This window comes from Leptodactylus fuscus, chromosome 7 (genome assembly GCF_031893055.1).
Source record: "Leptodactylus fuscus isolate aLepFus1 chromosome 7, aLepFus1.hap2, whole genome shotgun sequence".
NCBI classification, from domain to species: domain Eukaryota; kingdom Metazoa; phylum Chordata; class Amphibia; order Anura; family Leptodactylidae; genus Leptodactylus; species Leptodactylus fuscus.
The window spans coordinates 66,361,694-66,377,764 of NC_134271.1; the positions used below are offsets into that span (position 1 = coordinate 66,361,694).

At 42.8% G+C, this 16,071-nt stretch overlaps 1 protein-coding gene across 1 annotated transcript; it reads right to left on the minus strand.

Moving 5' to 3' along the window:
- Nucleotides 1-720: 720 nt before the first annotated feature.
- Nucleotides 721-9,920, minus strand: PDCD5 (programmed cell death 5). The gene is made up of 6 exons (XM_075280622.1): nucleotides 9,758-9,920; nucleotides 9,318-9,358; nucleotides 6,353-6,414; nucleotides 3,964-4,055; nucleotides 3,502-3,573; nucleotides 721-1,179 (listed from the first exon to the last, which is right to left on the minus strand). Exons 1-6 carry the CDS (start codon nucleotides 9,821-9,823, stop codon nucleotides 1,135-1,137), a joined length of 378 nt encoding a protein of 125 aa, XP_075136723.1. The 5' UTR covers nucleotides 9,824-9,920; the 3' UTR covers nucleotides 721-1,134.
- Nucleotides 9,921-16,071: the final 6,151 nt, after the last annotated feature.

A 16,071-nucleotide genomic window follows, 5' to 3' on the forward strand; every position in this document is an offset into this window, starting at 1 on the left:
ATGATGAAACATAAAAAAAAAAAAAATTACTAACCTCTCCTGTGCTCCAAAGCACATCCCTGCTGTCTTGAGTGCTTATCCCTGATGTAAGATACCATTAATAGGACTTCACGGCTCACATAAGCGTCAGATATAATGATGCCGACATGACCCCTGAAAACTAATTAGCGGTCACTGACATCAAGCAGAAGCACTGAAGAGAACAGAGCTGCTCCGGAGCACAGGAGTGGTGAGTAATGTTTATGTTTGATCACCTCTCTTGGGGCTCCGCTTATACTCTGGGGTCTGAAGAAACTCCACAATATAATAGCTAGTGCGTTAGGGAGATAGCTCCCTCTTCTGGATGGTTTTCTTCCGTTTTGGCTTCCATTCCACTTATCCACACTAAACCCGACACACTGAAGAAGGTCTTGATGACCGAAATGTTTGTGTATGGATATAATAAATTTTGCACCTAGGAAGTATATACATTGAGTGACGGAAATTCTTTTTCTATGTATCATGGCTGTGAGAGGCCTTTCCTGTGCACCAGAAAATTAGACCGATTGACGGCTCATTACTACCAAGAACAACAACAATGTTATGTGGTTTGGAAGGCAAAGAGTCAGAAGCTAAAATTTAAAAAATGCCTATGGTGGAAAGGGGTAAAAGGGGTCAGACGAGAGATTCCCTTCATGCAGCATTTCCTATGGTTGCATACCCTACAAATTTCCAGAATAATACAGCACAAAATTTTTTTATTTTGCAAGTTTGAGAGGAGCAAGGATGCCACAGTCAGAAATCACTGTCACATCTATCCCCTCTGGTACACAACAATTTCAGGGTTCTTAGAGTTGATACAATTTATCTTCGTAAACAGTCCAAATAATTTAATTTTTAAAAAGAGATAATACTTTAGTAAGTGCAGGGGATGTAACATTGGGTGCTGTGATAACAGTGATTCGGTTAGTCCTTATAGCAGCCCAAAATTAACACATTATACAATTGGTCAATTATGGGGAATAAAAAAACAAACCAAAAAACACATCATCGTTGGGGTCTCCCACAGAGACAAGTTTCATTTAGTTCAGTGCTTTCCAACGTAAATCAAGTGCCTCGGGTGTAGACGCAGAATTTGTACCAAGCCAGTCATCCTCAGTCGTCATCCTCATCTGAATCCATCACTCTCCTCCTGTTAAACTGCGGTGAGAAAAAAAAAAGCCACTATCAGACTGGCTTTAATGCCCTGCCCCCTACATTACCTCTCCTTGAGCATAAAGTCATTTCACCCCAGCCTGTGCACAAGAGAACAGCAGACAGATATTTACACATTTTCTGATATATGTTGCCCCATGGGGTACAAGAGCGTCTAGGTAAAAATTTACGTTCTATAGACATTGGAGAGAACTTGTGAGATATTAGAACATTTCTCCTCCCTCATCACAGTTGTCAAACATTAGTGTTGAGTGAGTAGTACTCGATCGAACACCTCACCAGCATAGCAATGCGTGTAATCGGCCAAACACCAAGTAGTTAAACGCATTGAATATTTGAAGCGTTTAACCCCTTGGTGTTCGGCCGATTACATGCATTCCTATGCCGGCGAGGTATTCAATCAAATACTACTCGCTCAACACTATCAGACATTAGATCAGGATACGGAACATTAGAAAAAGTTTCACTTTTTTCTTTATGTAGATTGTGAGCCCCATATAGGGATCACAATGTACAATTTTTTTTTTTTTCCTATCAGTAAGTCTTTATAGAATGGGAGGAAATCCACACAAGCATGGGGAGAACATACAAACTCCTTGCAGATGTTGTTCCTAGCAAGATTCAAACTCAGGACTCCAGCACTGCAAGGCTAACCACTGAGCCACTGTGTTGCCCCCGAAAAAGTTTCACATTATCCCAAATGTAACCAATGTGAGCAGCTTGCTAAGAAAACCTCCAGGGAAGACAAATTCAGGAGGGTAGATTTACCAACTCTGACCAATTTTTGAAACCGTGACTACACAGTCTAAAAAGGTTTCATATCTTTATGTTGGCTTTCTAATTTGTCAATTCTGTTGCCATGCCCCTTGTCAGACAAGACACAGTGGCCTTAAGTTACAGTGTATATGTAGACAGGTAGACTGAAAATAAGGGCGGGTTTACACATGCACCCGGTCTCTGCTTTGTGGTTTTCAGTCTTCTGCCCAAGAAAATGGCCAGGAGACGGAAACCCGGCAGTCAGTTTTCAAACCAATTCACTTGAATGGATTTGCAAAGTGACTGCCCGTGAGTGTCTTGTGCCTCTCCGCTGCAGAACCATTTTTTTTTTTTTTTTTTAAACCAGACACAAAGTCCTGCATGTTCGACTGTGTCTGGTTAAAAGAAAAAACAGGTTTCGCTGCAGAGGCGCACAAGACGCTCACGGGCAGTCACTTTGCAAATCCATTCAAGTGAATTGGTTTGAAAACTGACTGCCGGGTTTCCGTCTCCTGTCCAGTTTCTTGGGCAGAAGACTGAAACCCACAAAGCGGAGACCGGGTGCATGTGTAAAGCCGCCCTAAGCCAGAATTATCATAGTGGCCGATACTGGAGAGAAGGGCAGAGTAACAGGAAACATATTGACCCAGATTTACTTGACAGTTTAATTGACAGTACATATTTAGATATTTTGCAAACACGCCAGATTATCAGTGACTGATACATCTTCAGGACTGTTTAGTCTGCATTTATACCGTCTTTTAGTTAGCTTACTTTGTACTACATCTTTTCTACACTATTTTGGGTTAAATGTGCCACACTCCCTTTTTGATGATCTATACCCATATGTCTAGTATATCGACAACTTCTAGCTCAAGCTAGATTCACCACATTGTGTCAAAGATGCTCCATGTTTACACCAGTGTCTAATCTTATCCACAAAAGTAAATCGGGGCAATGCAAGGACAAGCGATTTGCTGCAGATGATCTTTATCCCGTATAGAAGAAGCAAGGAGTTGGACAGCTGATCAGCAGCACTATAGGGGACGTTTACACTTGTGCCCTGTGTCAGTCCGCCGGGTTTCCGTTCTAAGCCCCGGAGACACTGCATAAGGGACGGCTTCTCGGAGGTCAGTTTTAAAACCCATTCACTTGAATGGGGTTTTAAGACAAATCGCCGGTGTCTGCATGCAGCCTCTCCGCACGGAAACATTTTTTTTTTTTTTTTGGCCGCGACAGTTTTGGAAATCGCATGTCTGCAGCGCATATTTTTTTGCATGGTAGTCGCTGGAAACCCATCCACCTTGCTGCGATTGTAAAACACCTTTTTTATGTGGAGTTTATGCCACGTGGGACCCGGCCTTAGGCTAGATTAAGAGGTTGTTTAAAAAAAAAAAAAAAAAAACCCAGGAGGGGCTACAAAAGGAATGGGAAATATAAAGGAAGTTCTTAGCCTTCTCCTTTCTGCTCAGTCCTAAAATCTACACCATGACGGACTAACAAACCTAACCCCCAATGGGTCTACTCAAAGCATTCAGCTAAACCACTTACCGTTACAGTTGTCTTTTTTTCTGTCTGTTGACTCACTTTCTCCAAAATCTCTATTAGTCCTTGTTCAGAAAGCTGAAAAGTAAAATAGTAGTGTGATATGCCAGCTATGCATATTAACAATAAATAGGCCCCTCCCAAGTTTCCACAATTCAACCAGCTACAACTGACAGAAAAGGCATTCCTAATTTATTCAGTGAGATCACACAAGGACAATAAGACTTTAAAAAAGTAGAAATCCATATTCATGTCTTATTACAATCTGTTAACAGCTAACCTTATTGTTAAAGAGCAAAAGCTAACTGAAAAAGTAAAGCCATCAAAAATGTGATATATTCCATAAATGCTGGATTTCCCACATCTACATTATCAATGTTGATAATCTAGAGGGTTGTAGTACCATTGGTTGGTAGGATTCTCAAGGTAAGTAAACTAGAAGGGGATAACATGGAAACACACACCCACCTTGCCACCTAGTTGCCCAAATCTTGCCATCTGTATAAGGTAGTTTTCCACAGCTTTGGCTTTTTCAGGCTTTACTAGCGCCAAGTTATTTACTGTGTAATAGAAAGTTATACGACATTCATTACAGGGATCTGAATTATTAACATAAGAAAACTCACATTCCCAATACTTGTGACCAGACAAATAATCTTTATGTTGTATTAATCCATATTGTAAAGAGAATCTATCTTGGGGGGTAAAATTACGGTTTTTGTTTGTTTTTTTTAATCAAGAAATAAAAATAGGGGTGGAGCCTTTTCTAAGCATGCGTCTTTTATTCAAACTTGCTTGACTCGCCACAAGGGTTAGGATCTGAGCTTCCCTTAGACCTCTCCCATCATGCTTGACCCCATACACCGTACAGTCAGAAGATCTCACCAGTTGTCACTATATGTTGAATTTATATACTAGTTGTAAATAAAATACATGTGTAACTGTTGTACTATAATACTATATACAGTAAACAGGGCAGTCTTAAGTTTTTGAGATGTTAAAGGCGTATATCTGGGACTTAGGTCATCGATGAATGACCCATGAGGATCAGCTGTCTGAAGTCAGACATGGCCTGATCGCAGCCTAGTTTCATTTAAGTAAATGAGCAGAGTTGTAATACCAAGCACTACAGCTGCACAAATGCACTGTGCTGTACTTGGCAAGTACTGAAGAGACTGCAGCGCTCAAACAATACTGCAGCCTCTTCAAACTGCTGATCGGCCAGGGGCCTGGGTGTCAGACCCCTGCTGATTTTTAACTGATTAATAAGCCCTTGAAAACCCTTTTTTTGTAATCTGTTTATATTATAGAAGAAAAAAAACAAACAAAAAAAACCCCAACACATTCATACCCCCATGATGGGCCCTCTATAACCTGTTTAAGAGACAGTATCCCTAAAGATTCTTTTTCTTTCAAAATAGCCATATGAGGGCTGCTTGTTTGCATTAGGAGTTATATTTATTATTAGAGGGGTTGTCCCATCACAAGGATCCTATCTATACGGCTAGTTTATGTGGATTTAAGACTTTTCCTAAATACATTACTTTATCAAAACTGCTTTGTTTGGCCGCTATCTTAATTTATTCACTTCATTGTTTACACTCAATTTCTATGGCACTTGGGATTATCTGCTCAAATGTCAAGTGATGTAGCTGCCTGCTCTCAGGGGGGAGGGAGGGGCTGGGAGCAGCTCCGCTACTTAAATGACACAGATAGGTGAGAGCTCAGGATTTCTGAGCTCTTATCAGTCGGTTTAATTGAATTTGGATGATAAGGGCTGAGATAGGGAGTTACCTCTGTATGTAATGCAAACTGACTCAAATCCAGCTCTGCTACATCAGTTTCACACTGTGGTAATTAATTTACAACCAATCCCGTGCAAGTGAAACCCCCCACACTTATGCGCCGAGAGAAGCAGGAAATGAAGAGAGTACAACAGCCTGCAGGTTAGCGAACAAGCGTCATGGGAATACCCCTTTAATTAATATATTAATTTTACCATTTTGGGTACCGAACACATCGATTAACATTTGTTTTTTGTTCAGCGGGATGGGTGGCTAATTTTTTAATGCCTTTATTTTAAGATATAAGTAACTGTAATTTTATTCTAAACTTATGGGTTTTTTTAAAGCACTTAATTGTATAGATGCTTGGAACAGACATTTCTTTTGTGCAGTATATTGCAAAGTATTACTCCTGACTTTACTTATTGCATTCACTCTCCACTGTATGCAAGCTGTCTCGGTTTATAATAAGTTCTTTAGAGGGGGAGGCGAGGAAAAGGATAGAAAGAGAGATATGAGGCCATTGACATCATTACATTTGTCAGTTCTATCAAGAGAAGGCTGGATAACAATTCCTGACAATCCAACTGTGTTGGAAAAACACAAGGTCTCTCTATATTGCTGAGGTCTCTCAGTTTGACATGCTCTCCTTTTTCTCCTTCTCACTTCTCCATGCAGTTCTCTTGTATAGATTTGATCAATAATAGAAAGAGCCAAATACGTAAAGAAACGGGGACTTTTGTAATTTAAAGTATATTACAAACTTTATTATCTTCAGCTGAACTCTACATTTATAGAAAAAAAAAAAACAACCTTTTTTCTTAAGCTTTAATTTTAAAATGATTGAACCAGCACCCTCAGGTCACGCAGTCTCCTCTCCTGCTTTGACCAGTAGTTACCTGTGGTATGGGGGTCTAGCAGAGAAAAGAAGAGTGAAGGCAGAGCAACCCAGGGCCAGTGCTATTTCCAATCACATTACCATGAGTGAGGATTTATTAAAACCCCCCACAAAAACAAAAAAACAGCAAGCAAGTAAAATAAAACTTTCCTGTGAGGGTTAAGCAGATACTTACATCTAGCCCGGGCAGCCTGGCTCAGTACCTGAGATAAGATGCTATTCCTCATATCTTCCTCTCTGTAATAAGAGAGCAATAATTCAAAGGGACATCAATTATAATCCCCTTGTCAGCTAGCTACAGTTAATTTTTACAATCTTTTGCTCTTTTTATATACTTTAATAGTGGCACATTCTATTAACACACAAGGCTTGACTACGTTAAAGGGGTTGTCCAGGCAAAATTCGGCGACCCCTTCAAATTTTAAATCAGCCAGGGGCAGTATAAAAAACAACAACAAAAAAAAACAAAAACAGTCACCTGTCCTTGATGCTTCAGTGTCCCGGTTCTTCTGCCCTGGCGCCTACTCCTGGGTCTCTTCCAGTATTCCACTGAAGTTGATGATTTTCTCAAAAGGACACTGGAGCATCGGGAATATGTGAATTTTTTTTTTCTTTAAAGTCCCCAGTTGACTTAAAACGTAAAAGCATTGCCCATTTTTGCCTGGACAACTCTTTTAACTGCTCTACCTAGCCCTATAAATACCTTAAAGTGAATCAAGCACCACCAAAATCAGTTCTAAAATACCAATATAGATTTAGGCTGGGCCCCACATTACAGAAAAATACCTGCAGCAGAAATGCTGCCATTTCCTTAACAGTCACGATTTTGGAAATCGCAGCACATCCATAATACCTACTACAGTTTATAAAGGCCTCCCTCTCCCAGGGAAAACAGACAAGATCAGTTAAAGGGTTTGTCCAAGAATCTTAGTACTTGGACATGAGCCCAGGAAAGGTGAAACAGAAAACAAAGTCATACTCACCTGTCCATCTTGTGCCGAAAAAAATTAAGAGGGTTTTTTTTTTTTTTTTTTACGTTTCACCTTCCCTGACTTCCTGCCCAAGTACTAAAATTTCTTGACAACCCCTTTAATAAAGTATATTGTGAAATTTATTAACGTAACAAGTACTGTTAGTTGTTTGAAAGTTTAGACACACTTGAAAAACAGTGCAGTCCAGGATTTAAGGATCTCAACAATATTGTTTATGGTAGAAGCTTAAATGACATAAGGACATTTCATTCCATTATTATCTGCTAATTACATTATCACTTCCTGTTTACTGGGCACTAATACAATAATTGCAATTTAAAAATGTGCAAATGGAATAACCTGAATTAAAACCTAATAATAAAATGGTCACTGTGCATAGTAAGTGACATTCTGATCATACCTAAAGATAGTCCAGGAGATGCTCCATTTCCCTGAAAAATATATTTTTATAAATATGCGAATTAAACTCAAGTGCAATGGGGCTTTGTCTTCAGGCTTGCATTTCAATCCCTGTACACCTGATTGACAGCCTCTTCCTATCTTACAACTATGAAGCTGCTTGTTGAATTCCTATAGGTGCACCTCACACTTCTCAGCAGGGGCCATTTGAAGGATTTACCACACCCCATTACACATGAACTTCATTTGCATATTTCCAAGAATATTTTTTTTTTCTAGGAAATTGTGTATATTATAATGCACCTTACAATAAACTATGGGTACGTTCAAGTGGCGGGGGGAGGGGAGAAGAGAGAAGAGAAAAAAAAAAAAGCTAGCGGGGAAAAAAAAGCAAGCGGATCCCATTGAAATGGGTGGGAGCCTTTTCCGTATCAAAATCCACCTGCAAAAAACTCCATGTGGACTAGCCTTATAATTGTTTTGACAACAAGTTTCTTAGTGGCAGACTCCCTTTAAAAGGTAGATATACCAGGTGTGCTACTATAGAGGTGTCTACAGTCGCCATAACAGTAGATAGCAGCATCCTAATACATGAATAGCATGTAAGGGACTGTGCCCCACATGGCATAAATACTGCGGTTTGTCTGCGGCAAAAATGCCTAAGGGAAAAAAATAAAAACTACAGCCACAGCAAAGTGGGTTGGATTCTAGCAAAACCCATCCCATTTGCAGGAAAATAAGCAGCAGATATGCTGTAACTTCCAAATCTGTTGCCATTTTGGAAATCACAGCATGTCAATTATGCTTACAGAAATGCTGATGGTTTCCCTATCATTATAATTGAAGCAGAAAGTCCAAAACTTTCTGTGCAAGACACTGTGGGAGGAACCGTGATGCGTTGCCAGCATGTTTTTTCCAACAGCGCTTTTTTTTTTTTTACAGAAGGACAGTACATGGGGCTTTAGCCTCAAGGGGAGTGCTGTGTATACATGAGTCCCCCTGCGAACTTCCGGTTGGCACATGCGCAATGGAAGGGCGGCAAGAAGACTTCCTGTTCCTTAGTGAATTAACCAGGGCTGGGTATGTACTTCAGGGTATGGTCCTCGGGTTACGACGAGCCTGCTGCAGAACCTCATTTTCTGAATGCTATACAGTGTATAGCATTCGGCAAATGAAGGCTGATTGTGTAGCAGGCTCGTCCTTGCTACGAGCAGGTAAGTATGCTGTTACCAGTTGACTTTTTCTCATTGAAATGAATAGACCAGCGTTGATTGGCCAGTTGCCAGTGATTTGGCCAATCAACGCTGGTTCTGCCAGAGGCTCGTCTGAGGAGGCGGAGTCTAACATCGGACTATTCATTCCAATGAGAAAAACTCTTGCCTGCCCGTGGCAAGGACGTGCCTGCTGCAGAATCAGTGTTCATTTGCCGAATGCTATACATATATATAGCATTCGGCAAATAAATATATATACTGTATAGCATTTAGCAAATGAGGTTCTGCAGCAGGCTCGTCGTAACCACGAAACAGTATGCCTATACCCCTGCTAGACATGGCAAACTCTCAAAACCGGAAAGAGATCTTCGACCGGAAATAGGAAGGGCGGGACTTAATCCTTTGTTATTGTTGTCAAAGGGGGACTCATGTATACTCACACCTAAAAATACAATCAGCTGCACCTAGAATTACAAGGAGGGCTCAGTCAGCTGCTGAGATTGTAGTAGCACACAACTCCCTCATACAAGATTACCTTTGTTTGGCTTCTTGCTGAGCCTGTTCACCCCCTGCATCCTAAAGACAGAAAAAGGAGAATTGTAAGAAACAAGAGAATTGCCAAGTAACACATTGATCTGGAGTGAGGCCACAAGATAGGGAGTATATAGGTTTGTGAGGTGTAAACCAGGGAGTATACAACTGATGCAATCTAGACAATATATTGTAGGTGCAGTGTTAGCTTATACATAGATTTGTTCTTGGGAAGGAAAGGTTTGTAGACGGAGACTTGTAGATTTTAGGAGGAATGGCCCATGGGGGGGGGGGGGGAGAGAGAGAATTTTTCACCTAAGCACATTGACGGCTGCATATCATAGAATAAAATACTGCAGGACATTACAAACAGCGATACATTTTACTACATCCCCATTATAGTGGCCTAGAGCTGCACATGCTGGCTCGTGTCTGCCATCTCACCCCTTGTCTTCCCTGCAGCTCTGCCATCCGCTGCTTCCTTATCGCTTCCAACTCAGGGTCCGCCATCTCCGCCCGAAAATCGCTTCACATAAGCCTCCCACCCGTTACCGTCTGCGTCTTACGTCACCACGGCGCTGACCTCACCCGTACTATGAGAGCACGCTAAACGAGCCCTACAGACATTAATGGTAGATCGGAGATGCCGGCTCTCAGTGATTCAGCATCAGGGATCGATTCATAACCCTGTTTCCATAGAAACCCATATTTATAGCATGTACTATGGAGAATTCCAGATACTAGCGAATTTTCCAAAGAAGAAAACAATGATCAGAACGTAACACAAGTGAAGATTCCCTGGAGTTAGGCCAGAATATGCCAACCACAGAATGTTATCAAGGCAGTTTCCAAAATCCACAGTACTAAAACTCCTATATAAATATATAAATAAAATTATTTATACAAACACACATCTCTCTCTCTCTCTCTCCTAAATTTACATTATTATTTAATGATGGCTCTGCCCATTCTCATTAATTTTCCATGTGCCCGCACACAGTATAATCCTCCTACAGTCACCTGTAAATTATATGTTCCCCCACTATCTCTCCCCCAGTTTCATATACACCCTTCATCTGCCCCCAGTTTCATGTCCCCCCTCCATCTCTGCCGCCAGTTTCATGCCCCCTCCATCTCGGTCCCCAGATTCATGTCCCCTCCATCTATGCCCCCAGATTAATGTCCTCTCCATCTATGCCCCCAGATTAATGTCCTCTCCATCTCTGCCCCCAGATTCATGTCCCCCCATCTCTTCCCCCAGATTCATGTCCCCACATCTCTGCCCCCAGATTCATGTCCCCACATCTCTTCCCCCAGATTCATGTCCCCACATCTCTGCCCCCAGATTCATGTCCCCACATCTCTGCCCCCAGATTCATGTCCCCACATCTCTGCCCCCAGATTCATGTCCTCTCCATCTCTGCCCCCAGATTCATGTCCCCCTTATCTCTGCCCCCAGATTCATGTCCCCACATCTCTGCCCCCAGTGTCATGCCGTCCTCTCCTTCATCTGCCCCCAGTTTCACGTTCCACCACCACATTACACTTACCTTCTCCTTCGTTCCCCCGCTGCTCTCTGCGTGCCTCTCTCTCTCTCACTGGCGCACAGTTGTAGACGCGATGTGACGTCATCACATCGCGTCTACAAGCCAGTAGGCGGCGTTCAACGGCGAAGCAAGGAGCTGACCTGTGTCAGCTCCTTGCTTCAGCTGCGTATGTGTTCAACTCAGATCTGCGCCCAGATCTGAGTTGAAATCGGGACATACCTCCCTCCAACCAGGACCGTGGGATATGTCACCGGAATCGTGAATGTCCCGCGGAAATCGGGACGGTTGGGAGGTATGCATCCACACTGTCCCCATAACATGCAGAGCCACAGCACTCCTATAACAGTGTAAGGCTAGGTTCATACTAGCGACTCTGTTATTTTCCGTTCTCCATTCTGCTTGAAAAATGCAGAGAGAAAAGTGCTGCAAGCAGGACTTTTCTCTCCGATTTTTTCAGGTCCAAATCCGGCGGGTCTACGGGTTTACCGCAGGTAGCCTCTTTTTAAGCAGATTAGGTTTTTGTGTTTTGGATCCCCAAACAGACCTGAAGAAAGGAAAGCGGAATGCTAGTCTGAACCTAGCATCAGCAACGTCCCATATCATAAACACCCACAGTGCCTCCCTAACCTAGACAGCCACAATGCCCCATAACATAAACAGGGGTACTATATCTATTAAAGGGAGTCTGTCAGCAGGAAAATAAATATTAAAGGGGTTGTCCCATGAAAAGCATCCTATCTATACTGCTAGTTTATGTGGATTTAAGACTTTTCCTAAATACATTGATTTATCAAAACTGCTTTGTTTGGCCGCTATCTTAATTTATTCACTTCATTGTTTACACTCAATTTCTATGGCAACTTGGCTTATGTGCTCAGTTCCCAAGTGATGTAGTTGCAGGCTCTCAGGGAGGAGCAGCAGCTGTGAGCTGTTTATGTCTGACAAGTAACTGAGCTCCTCAGATAGGGGAGGGGGGAGGTGAAAGCTCTGGCATTTCTGATTCTGGTTTAATTGAATTTGGCTGATAAGGGCTGAGATAAGGAGTCTGTTACCTCTATATGTAATGCAAGCTGACTCAAATCCAGCTCTGCTACATCAGCTTCATACTGTGGTAATGCATTTGCAACCAATCTCTCACTACTGACTGCAAACATAGCAGATAGCAGAGCAAGTGAAACCCCGCCCAGCAATGTGCCGAGAAAACCAGGAAGTGAACAGAGCACAGAGCCTGCAGGTTGGTGAACAAGGGTTATGGGAATACCCCTTTAAACTAAAGACAGTATCTTATATGGTGGCTTCTACACTTTCTAATTATGTCTTTTTTTATTCTGCATTGCATTGCATTACAAATTAGCTGAAAAGGGCTTTAGGAGCATGTCCTCTCCTGCTAGGGCATTATTCTCTGCACCAGATAACCCTAATTGCAGAGTAAATGTGACAAAGTAGGAGATGTCACTCAAGCAATGGGGGCAGGATCAGAGAGTGAATTCTTGGTGGCAGAGGACATGCTACTAAAACGATTTTCACCTAATCTGCATAAGAATAAAATGCTGATTTTACTGAAAATTGAGCTGCCATGCAGAATAGGAAAGACATTCTTGGAAAGTGTAGAAGCAGCCCTACAAGGTCTGATACTGATTTTACTGCCAACAGACTTCCTTTAACAATAACAACCAAAGTGACCCCATAACAGTGACAGCGACAGTTCCCCCACAACATTGATAGTCATAACGCCCCATAACATAAACAAGCACAATACGTCTATTAACAGTGAGGCCCGGTTCACAACTGGACATGGGTTTCCATTCGGGGAGTCCGCTTGGGGACCCCCTGAATGGAAACCTATTCCACATAAAAAAGTGATTACCTAATGAAACCCGCAGACCCCATAGACTATAATGGGGTCCGTGTGGTTTCCACATGAAAAATGCGGAGAGAAAAGTGCTGATGCAGATGTGAACTGAGCCTGACTTCAACAGTGCCCACATAATATAAACTGCCATGGTGCTCCTATAACAAACAGTGACAGCAGTGTCGCCTTAACAAAAACAGTCACAGTGCGTCTATTAACAGTGACTTCCACAGTGCCCCACAACGTAGACTGCCATAGCACTCCTATAATAGAGACAGCTGTGCCCCACAACAAAATCAGTCACAGTGTATCTATTAAAGGGGCTCTATCAGCAAAATCATGCTGATAGAGCCCCACATATGCGTGAATAGCCTTTAAAAAGGCTATTCAGGCACCGTAAATGTTATATTAAACTACCCCCCCGTTTTAAAATAATAACCTAAAAAAGAATGTGCTCTACTTACCGAACATGCACGCTGGGCGGGCATTCAGGGTGTGTCTTCATCTTCATCCCCGCCTCTTCTTCCTCCGATGTCCTCCGGTCCCATCCTCCTCCGGCGCTCGATAGCGAACACTGATATAAAAAAAATAGCCTGGGCGCATGCGCAGTAGCCGTAGAAGAAGCCGCATGCTACTGCGCATGCGCCCAGGCTATTTTTTTTTATATCAGTGTCCGTTCGCGAGCAAGGTCAAGACATGCGGTTGTAGGGACACGGAATTTAGTAGAAGTCCACAGTCCTTTATTTTTCATGTTTTGTAGCCAGCATACTGTTTTGAGGGTATCTGTAACCAAAATACTGTTATGAGGATACCTATCTCTGACACGCTATTATGGGGTTCCAGTGAATGATATACTGTTATGTGGATACCTGTGTCTGACACACTATTATGGAGATCTAGTGGATGACACACTATTATGGGGTTCCTCCGGATGGCATACCGTTATTAGGGAACCTGTCTCTGACACACTATTATGAGGATCTAGTGAATGACATATGGTTATGGGGATACCTTCCTCTGACAAGTTATTATGGGGATCTAGTGAATTACACACTGTTATGGGGTTCCTGTGGATGACATAATGGGGGTATATGTAACTTACACATTGTTATGGAGATACCTGTGTTAGACACACTATTATGGAGTTTCCGTGGATGACATACTGTTATGGGGATACCTGTGTCTGCCTTCATTTCTAAACTCCTGGAGAACTTTGTCTTTTCCTGCCCAATCCACTGTCTCTCTATTAACTCACTTCTGCACCTTTACAATCGGCTTTTTGTGCAATATACTCTACAGAAACGGCCCTTACAAACGTCTCCAATCAGTGGCGTAACTAGGGATGGCGGGGCCCCGTGGCGAACTTTTGACATGCCCCCCTGCCCCCCCCCCCCGACGACCTCGACTGACCCCCTCCTATGCATTCATGCGCGCTCTATTATGCCCCATAGTGGCCCCTGCACATAGTATTATCCCCCATAGTGGCCCCTGCACACAGTATTATCCCCCATAGTATCCCCTGCACACAGTATTATCCCCAATAATGGCCCCTGCACACAGTATTATCCCCAATAATGGCCCCTGCACACAGTATTATCCCCCATAGTATCCCCTGCACACAGTATTATCCCCAATAATGGCCCCTGCACACAGTATTATCCCCAATAATGGCCCCTACACACAGTATTATCCCCAATAATGGCCCCTGCACACAGTATTATCCCCCATAGTGGCTCCTGCACACAGTATTATGTCCCACTGTGGACACCCATAAACAATTATTATACTCTGGGGTCTGAAAAGACCCCAGAGTATAATAATCGGAGACCCGGGGCAATAAAAACATAAAAAACAACTGTTTCTTACCTGTCCCCCGGCTCCTACGCTGTCGTCCTCCGCTGCCGTCCTTCTTCAATGACGTCGGCCGTCACATGACCCGAGACGCAGGCCTGGTTCATGTGACATCAGACAACTAGGAAGGAGGCCTGGCAGGATCGTGGAGAGGTAAGTAACAGTGTTTTTTATGTTTCTTACCTCTCCCGGTCCGCCAATCATTATACTCGGGGGTCCGAAAAGAACCCCCGAGTATAATGATAGCAGCAGTAGCGGCTGTCACCAGGCCCCTAATGTCCCGGGCCCTGTGGCAGCTGCCTCTGCTGCTATGGCGGTAGTTACGCCACTGTCTCCAATGATCTCCTGACGGCTAAATCTAAAGGGAACTATTCACTACTTATTTTTCTGGATCTCTCAGCAGTATTGGACACTGTAGACCACCATCTCCTCCTCACTATGCTCCGCTCTATTGGCCTCAGGGACACCGCTCTCTCTTGATTTTCTATCTTCTCATTTAGTGTATCATTCACTGGTGCTATTTCTTCTCCTATTTCGCTTGCTGTTGGAGTTCCTCAGGAATTGGATGTAGGCCCCTCCTTTACTCTCTCCACAACCCCTATTGGACAATCCATTAGCAGATTTGGCTCTCAATATCATCTTTATGCTGATGACACCCAGCTATACTGTATATCTTATCCCGTGACATCACCCTTGCACTACTATAGAACACCAGTGACTGTATCTCTGCTTTCTCTAACATCATGTCCTCTCATCATCTGAAATTGAATCTTTCAAAAACCGAACCTCTTCTGTTCCCTCAATCCACTAACTGATCTAACGCTGGGTTCACACCAGCGTCTGGACTCCATTATCAGGTTTCCGTATTCTGCATGCAAATACAGCAGCTTCAAAACTGCCCTAAAATCACATCTGTTTAGGTAGGCTTATCCCATGACCTGATCACATTGTTCTACACCTCTGCACACTAATAGACCCCCCAATCGGAATACTGAACACGTTAAAAAGCAGTGAGCAATGAAAACACACAGACCCCCATAGACTATAATGGGGTCTATGTGTTTTTCACTCAGTGTCCACATGAATCATGCTGCTTGAAGTAATTTTCTCTCCACATGATTTGTGAGGACGCTGCGCGGAAAACACACAGACCCCATTATAGTCTATGGGGTCCGTGTGCTTTTATTGCTCACAGCTTTATAAAACGTTCAATATTCGGTTTGGGGGGGGTCCACAAGCGGACTCCCCTAACGTAATACCAAACACAGGTGTGAACCGGGCCTAAGTTATTATTTATTATTATAATAATTTTTATGTCTGACATATTATTATGGGGTTCCTATGGATGACATACTGTTATTAGGGTACCTGTGTCTGACACACTATTATGAGGCTCTAGTTCATATAGTACATATATCATCCACTTTCCTATCAGGGACATACAGGGGGTAAAGTACACTTTCCCCTCCATAACCCATATACACTCTACTGCGGGGAATCTAGAGCCG